This window comes from Etheostoma spectabile, chromosome 17 (genome assembly GCF_008692095.1).
Source record: "Etheostoma spectabile isolate EspeVRDwgs_2016 chromosome 17, UIUC_Espe_1.0, whole genome shotgun sequence".
Taxonomy (NCBI): domain Eukaryota; kingdom Metazoa; phylum Chordata; class Actinopteri; order Perciformes; family Percidae; genus Etheostoma; species Etheostoma spectabile.
The window spans coordinates 1,309,915-1,318,092 of record NC_045749.1 but is presented as its reverse complement, the minus strand read 5'-3'; the positions used below and the strand labels follow the sequence as shown (position 1 = coordinate 1,318,092).

The following is an 8,178-nucleotide window of genomic DNA, read 5'->3' as shown; positions in this document are numbered from 1 at the left end:
CAAATAAAGCTGATTCTGATTCTGATTACAAAAACAAATTGGCAGAATCCAAACAGATATTTTTTTGGCACCTATAGCACATCACCACCAGCCTCTAAACATATGAACAATGAAGAAAGTAGGAGCGTTTGTGATGCAGTCGGCTCATAAAATTAAATGAGAATCACAGTCATTAAAAAAAAAGATGTAAAATTATTTTTTTTTATCACAATTTTTCAAAAGTTAAATCGTGAACAGGGTGAACCAAGGTCGCAATTTTATAACAATGAATTGTGCAGGCCTATTTCAAACTTTGATTACAATAAATTATATTGTACATGTATTTGTAAAGCCATCATGGCAAGACCAAGCACTGCTGCCTCCCCCAGCCACCATCCCTCATCCAGCCAATCAGAACGCTACAGCTGACTTCAACACGCTCTCTGTCTCAGTCTGGAGTGTCTCTCACTCACTTCCTGTTGTGGAGTCAAATCAAACACTTGTTTTCCCTCTTTAATGACATGTTCTAACAAGGCGGACGCTACGCATGACATCACTGTTCAGAAAAGATCAGGAATTCCTGACAGATTCATGGCTGCCATACACTAGAAGACTTAAGTCTGACACCATCTCACATCCAAAGACAACCATCTTGCATCTAATGTTAAAGACTGTCATGGTATGTAAAAAATAATTTAAAAAGTGCATGTGTGTGTGTGTGTGTGTGTGTGTGCGTGTGTGTGTGTGTGTATGTGTGTGTGTATGTGTGTATTAGGTGTGTCTGTGTGGGGGTGCTCTGGTTGATTTACCATGTGACCGGTATCCTTTTTCTGCTGAAGGTGACTGCTGACAGGCCGTGTACAGGCTTGCAGGAGAACAGGGACATTTAGATTTGAAGTTTTGAAGTTTTTTTTTTTTTTTGTACTTGTCACAACACGGGTTTAAAGTTTCTGTTCACACGCTCGTGTTAAAAAAAAATATCTGCTGCTGAGAATGTCCTATAAATGCTGACTGATCTGCATCTGTTTACACTCTTACATTGCCAGGACCTACCTGCGTGTCAATCACTGCTCATGCATTTAAAACATCCAGAAACGCGTTACAAAACATAACAAGAGATGATAAGATATGAAACTTATAGTCCTTTGAACAAAAACACATTAACAAAAAAATAAAATCAGTGTTGCCATCAGGGACGTTGTAGAGTGTCCTCTGGTGGACAGACTATGCAACACCACACTACAGGGACGTGTAGAGCGTCCCTGGTGACAGACTATGCACCACCATCACTAACAGGGACGTTGTAGAGCGTCCTCTGGTGGACAGACTATGCACACACCATCACTAACAGGGACGTTGTAGGCGTCCTCTGGTGAGACAGACTATACCACACCATCACTAACAGGACTTGTAGAGCTCCTCGGTGGACAGACTATACAACACCATCACTAAAGGGACGTTGTAGAGCGTCCTCGTTGGACAGACTATCAACCCATCACTAACAGGACGGAGTAGAGCGTCCTCTGGGTGGACAGACTATGCAACCCATCACTAACAGGGACTTGTAGAGGCGTCCTCTGGTGGACAAGACTATAAACGCCATCACTAACAGGAACTTGTGTAAGAGCGTCCTCTGGTGGCCATGACTATGCAACGCCATCACTATCAGGGACGTTGAAGAGCGTCCTCTGGTGGACAGACTATACAACGCCAACACTCATAACATGGTTGACGTCCGTTTTTATTTTTTAAATATTCATTTATCAGAATCATTATTTGTCATTATCAATGATTCTGATGAATAATTATTAAAAAAAAATGTTAAAAGATTTTTAAATCCACCATGCTGGTATTTTCAAACCTCTTTCCTAGACAGTCCAGTGTGTGTGCACTGCTGTGTGAAATGGGATTTGAGGCTTTGGAGAAGACATCATCTTTAAACTGCCCTGCTGGCTCCTGAAGAGGATAAAACCTCCTTCCTCACTAGCTTACATTAGCGTTACTCTCTGGGAAACTACACAAACTGTTTAGTCCCCTCAAGGAGATGTCAAGAGCTTCTTTGTCTGAGGTGACGTAATGTATGCAGCTTAAGTCGAGACATGTTTTAACTAGAGAGCCCATGGGTGCGCCTCGAACCGTGCTCCTTCAAAAACACAGGGTGCAAAGCTCTGAGGAGACTTATTTCAACGTTTAGTTATTGCAACGTTTTTAAGGTTCTTGACTTTAAATTAATTAAAGAAGGTAACTAAGCCTGCATGGGGCTATGTTCACACTTGGCGTCTTTTCTTTTTAAGCTGCCAGCGTCTGTTTTACGTTATATGGTTAAACCGTGTTTTTAAAAAAGTCGTGAGTGCATTTTTTAAACGGCAGCTTTGACGTTTTTTTTTCTGCAGCTCAGAACATCTTTTGGAAGTTAGACTTTTCTAAAAGAAAATGCCCTACGTCCAGCGCTCGTTTGACATCCAACAAACGACAAGCGGAGTAACCAGACCTGTTGTTTTCATTAAAACAAGAAAAAATGGAGTCAAACACCGCGAGTTGTTTGATATGACCGGGTGCTCGCTTTCTTTCATCTAACTTGTGTAGCATCTTTCGCTCTCGCTCTCTCTTGCTCTCTCTCTCTCTCTCTCTGCTCTTTTCTCTAGCGCGCTTAACCGCTTTTTTTTAATCTAACTTTAGCACCGTTTCACGTGGCGTTGTAGGATACTGTAACAGTAGCTGTTGTTATAGCAACAAAAGATGCTCTTGGCTGATTTTTGGAACCACAACGCTGCCAGCAAGTGAACTTCTTCTTGTCAAAAAAGACGTGAAAAGAAGTGTGAACAACTCAACACACTGCCCCTTATTTCACAGGAACTAGTAGAAAGTCATGGTACAGTTCAGAGATATAAGCCGTAACATGCACAAATGATCGTTAAAGGTACAGTAATCAGTGTTTTCCCCAGTGTTTTGCAAGCCTGGGGGCCGAAGCTGCCCCCCACCAGGACTAAGCCCCTGGCAATGATTTTTTGTAATGTACTTTTAAGACATTTTGTTAAGCTACAGTTACAGTGGGGCGCCTCAGTTGGAAAACTTAGACGTAGTCGTACTGTATTTTCAAGTCTCCAGTTATATTTCAGCACTGTCTTAATGTAGGCCCTATGGAATCTGTCTTATTGCTTGTGCATGTGAATGTGCTGTGTGTAGTTATCTGTCCCTGAATTGGGGGGGGGGGGGGGTTGAGCTCTGCAGGGGGATTGCATTTGTTTGGCAGTTGAGTTTAAATATCATCACTTACTGCACCTTTCAACCCACCCACAGCATCAACAAAGAGTTGCTTTCATCTAGTTCCAGAATCTTAAGTCAAGAACTGAATCTTTACTGTTGAAACACGTGAACCACCACACCGTCTCCCAATGTACCGTCTGGACAGATTTCTGCCACGAGGAGCTGTATCGTCTTCTCACCATCCTGTCCTCTCCCTGTTCACCATCTTCCTCTCCCTTCATCTTGTTCTCGCCCCGTCTCTCTTCGTTCCTAATGGACCTGGCGGCCTCATCAATAATACACTCAAACATCCATCTGCTTCAACAGCTTCAGACAACAATGAGCAGCTTCTTCATGCCTGTGTGTGTGTGTGTGTGTGTGTGTGTGGTGTGTGTGTGTGTGTGTGTGTGTGTGTGTGTGTGTTGTGTGTGTGGTGGGTGTGTTGTGTGGTGTTGTGTGGTGTGTTGGTGTGGGTGTGTGTGTGTTGTGTGTGTGTTGTGTGTGTGGTTTGTGTGTGTGTGTGGGTGTGTGCTAAGCATGTGCCTAACTACACCCTCTTGCCTCTTTTGTAGCTCTGCAGTGGGTAACTAGTTCATCTAACAAGAGCACAACAAGGTAACGGGATCTATAAACTGTGTGTGTGGTGTGTGTGTGTGTGCTGGTGTTAGGTGTTTGTGTGTGTGTGTGAGTGTGAGAGAGACTCATGTTGCGCATCTGCAAGACAGTGCTGCTGTGTTGAGTGTGGTGAATGACTTCAAACAACTCGTACTCACACGTCCCCAAAGACCAACGGGACATTTTAGCGTCTCTTGAGCTCATTGTTTTGGTTTTACTCCAGTATTAGGTGACCAGCTGCCAAACATGTAATGGAGTATTTTAACAGCTAAAGAGATTTAAAGAAAAAAAGAGCTGTTGGGGGCCAAAATCACCAATAAAAGCGCAAAGCACCACCCAAGACGGTTGTGATTAGTTTAAAGAAAGGCCAATAAACCAGAGCATGCTTCTCTCCTATTTGGGAATGCTGTGTTGACTAGCCAGACCTTCCTTCACAGTGCTGTGGAAGAAGGTCTGGTAAAGTAAAACTAAAGCTTTTAACCCCCAATTACCACCGAATGCGTAATGGCTGTGGATCGGCTCTGTGCTCCGTTGTCCGTCAACACCCACCAGGTCCGGATTTGTTGCGGAACGGCTGCGGCCATGACTGACCGCTGAAGTCTGGAGGACCCACGAGATCTCGCTAATTCACGTAGAATAGAACCTAAAAAACCACAACAGCTTGTTCCAGAGGAGTAGAGGGGGTAAAGTAAACTCTGTGCTGACTTTTCAAGGTGTAGTGCAGGGAGATATCATCAGCCGTGAGCACGGTGTATTTTATTTTGAAAATTAACTGTTTTATTTGTTTCTTCCTGTCCCGCAATATCTGCGGTGTGCTGAATTGGTGCGGAGCTACCCGGACAGAGGCTGTGAGTATCTGCTCCGGAGGGCTGGGGATCGCCGGAGGCGGGACAGAGTCGGGACGCAGTCGCTCTGCAGTCAGTGGAAATACACACATTGACTTTAATGGAAACCATTAGAGATGGCGTTATGCATCAGGTGGAAATTGGGGGTAAGAAACAAGGCTGGATTGCATTAAACAGCCCTGGGCCCTCAGACCATCAGGGGCCCACACAGCCTCCGGTGTCAATTTAATGAATTGTGAATTTGATTTGAAATTCAGTATGTGCCGACTCAAGTACTATAATAACAAAGATGGGTCCTGCACGATTGGTTTATCTTGTGGCCCTTCCTATATCAACAAAAATATAGTTTATTTATAATTATTTTATTTATTTTGCTGCGCAGATGGTGCATATTCCTAAGTAAGCACCTTAACAGTTTATCAGTTTTTTTGTAATGTATACTATCATATGGGAAAAGTAACTACCTTTACATACTGTGAATCGTTTTTTTAGTTAAATTTTAATCAGCTATCGATTTTCAATCGAATCTTGGATCTCGATATTGAATGGAATCATGACCTTTCTGGAAACTATAGGGGTGTAGTTTTCCATGCGCTTCTTTCACCTTTGTTTTATGCTTTCAGCACTTTTTTCCAATACTTTTGAAATTGTAACGCTTTTGTATCCTGCTGGCGTTTTTTTTTTTTTTACACTTTTTCACGATTTAGACACTTTAGAGGCGTTAGACGTTTTCTGACGATTTCAACGTTTTCAACATTTTAGTCAATGTTTGCATAGCACTATTTTACGTTTTCATGCTTTTTGACACCTTTTAAACAACTTGTTGATGCTTTTGTTTTTACACCTGTTTTTGACACTTTAGTGGGTGTCCACACAGCTTTCAGCCGGTGTCCCATCGCTGTCTTACCCAGTTCTCGAAGTGCTTGCCGCCGTTGTGCAGGATGTCCTCGAACTGGATGATGCAGTTGGCCACGAAGTCGTCGTAGCCGATGGGAGCGTCGTGGAAGACGGACAGCTCGATCCTGCGGCCGCCGAGGACCTCCGTGGTGAACTCATCGTTCCACGCGGGGCTGTTAGTCTTCTGCTTGGTGGAGGTCTGACCCACGCGGGAGTCATCCACATTCAGGGCGATGTACGTGTCCAGGAGGAAGGTCTGGGTCTTGGGGCCGACGGCGTGACGCAGGGACAGAGCCGTCGGTTTGAGGTCCAGAGCCTCGCGGATCTTGATCTTCAGCTGCCCGTTGAAGATCACCATGGCAGTGTAACGGTCCCTACGCTCTCTAGCCTACTGGAACTGGGACTTGTTTACAATACAAAGACCCCACCTTTCTCCTCCACCCCTTCACAGAACTGTAGCCTGCACTGCTGCAACGGTTTCAATAACGGCTCCGTTCAACCGGTGGTCCTCCAGGCAGATACTGTAAAATCCTTCCAGTTGAATATGACGACAAAAAAACGCAAACTGCGACGCCTTTTAAAAATGCTTTGGTCCGAATAAGCTGTAAAACTTGCCTTAAAACGACTATAGGCCATTCCACAGTTGTAATGACATCAACTGACAGGAAGTTAACAAGGGGCCAGGCTGTTGCCTAGCAATGGGATTCCATCGAAAAAGTCTGGTCGAATATGCTGCAAATATCCCCCCCCGAAAACATGAACTGCAGCAACAGAGACAACGACCGTTAGCCGGGGGGAGCCTTCCTCAGAAGTGCACGGAAGAAACATGAACAGCTACAGCAGAGTTAGCACCACAAAAAAACGAGCAAAGGCCCCAGATGTGAATCGCTCTGTCATGTTTTTTTTTACCTTCGAGGAATTAAAAAACTCCGTTAGCTGTTAGCAGGGCACCGTGGAAGCAGGAGCCAGTGGTGGAGGTGGGAGGCTCCAGATGAGTGCTGGCAGCCGCCGGAGCGCGGCGAGCAGACAGCGGCTGGGCACCGCTGCAGAGGCGGAGAGGAGGGGCAGATTCAGGCGGTAGGTAGGTAGGTAGGTAATGTAGGTAAATGCTCCTCGGTGCACGGCCTTGTTTCAGCCACTGCTGTTAATTTTAACTTCCCGTGGACATACCTCTGGCTGCCTCTCCCCCCTCCGACGCTGCTCTGTCTCCGTCTCTCTCTGGTGCAGGAAATGCGAAAAACACGTCAGATTTCCCGGAGCCTGGTGTGACAGACTGGGGAGTGCGACACAAGCCAGACTAGGGAGGTGGTTAGAATCAGCAGGGCTGGGGAGAGGAGAGGAGAGGAGAGGAGAGGGGGGAACAGACCAGCACGTGTCTGGGTGAATAACTGAGCGGAGAAGAACGCTTTAAGGTGCCCTTGAGCAAGGCTCTTCTTAATCGTCCAGGTGGAGCTGGAAAGAAGCCCATGCAGAGCTGCAGCTCCTATGGTTGTGTGTACACAAAACTGTGGGAAATGCAGGAAAACGTGTGAAGTGCATGTTCTGTAATTAAGTAATCTGTTGCATAATAACTTAATAAATGCAACTGACAGCTCCATAAAAGATGGGACCTCGTGGGATGAATGTGGGATGAATGTGGGATGAATATGCGAAGCATGCGTGGAATTTCAAAGAGATATTGCAAGGTATGCACTGATATCAAACATGTATTTCTGTAAACAGCTAAAACCATTTTTAATCATCTAGGCCTAACACAACTTTTTGAAGTTTGTGATCCAATAGAGCAGATGTTTAGCTATAGCAGCAGGGGCGTAGCCGTAATTTCCAAAGTGAGGGGGACAGATGTTCAGGAGGAGGATTTTTATTAAAAGATCTTCTCCCATTCATCTCTCCAAATCACAGATTCCAACTAGCCTACATTTCATTTATGATTAATGGAAACACAGACATTTCCATGTCCGCTCCATACTGTTTTACTGCTAGACCTTGGCTTAATAGGAGACCTGCTAACATTTAAACCCTACAGGTTGTCTCATTGTAAAATTGTCGAATTTGACAAATGCTTTATGTTTATAGAATCATGGACTGCATGAAACTGTTTCTCCAGAGACATAAGTTATAATAAAACAAAGTGTGATTTACTTGTTAAGTCAGTCAAAGTTGAAACAACATTAGATGAATGATGATGTTGATCAGACTCGCGTACACGAATGTGTCTTAGTGACGTTGGAGCAGAGACACACTGGACCTGACAGCACAAACACAAAAAAACATCTCTGCACAGACATCATTCTGACATTATTGGTATTCCTGCACCGTGCAACACGAAGGAAACCAACAATTCAACAGGACATCATAGATTAAACATACTCTGTCTCCGGATTTGGCTTTAACCCTCCTGTTGTCCTCAGGTCAGATTTGAATGTCTGAAATATGGGTTTCTTTTTAAACCAAATTACCACAAAATATGGATTGGATTCCATACAACGCTCTTTGCAAATACAATTAATCACTTTCATTCTTGACTAAACTCATCTGTACGTTCCTCTGATCTTTTACCATTACTCAAAATAATTCATAATTTCTGCTTTTTTAA

At 44.2% G+C, this 8,178-nt stretch overlaps 1 protein-coding gene across 2 annotated transcripts in view; it reads right to left on the bottom strand.

Moving 5' to 3' along the window:
• LOC116705557 (protein kinase C epsilon type) overlaps positions 1 to 6,996 on the bottom strand; it is a 75,622-nt gene extending 68,626 nt beyond the window's left edge. Inside the window, exon 1 of one of the 2 annotated variants that reach the window (XM_032541827.1) lies at positions 5,593 to 6,996. In XM_032541827.1, the coding sequence (XP_032397718.1) occupies positions 5,593 to 5,940 (348 nt within the window). In that variant the 5' untranslated portion in view covers positions 5,941 to 6,996. The remainder of the gene's footprint in view (positions 1 to 5,592) is intronic. The other variant, XM_032541826.1, reaches the window with a different exon arrangement.
• Between the last annotated feature and the right edge of the window lie 1,182 nt (positions 6,997 to 8,178).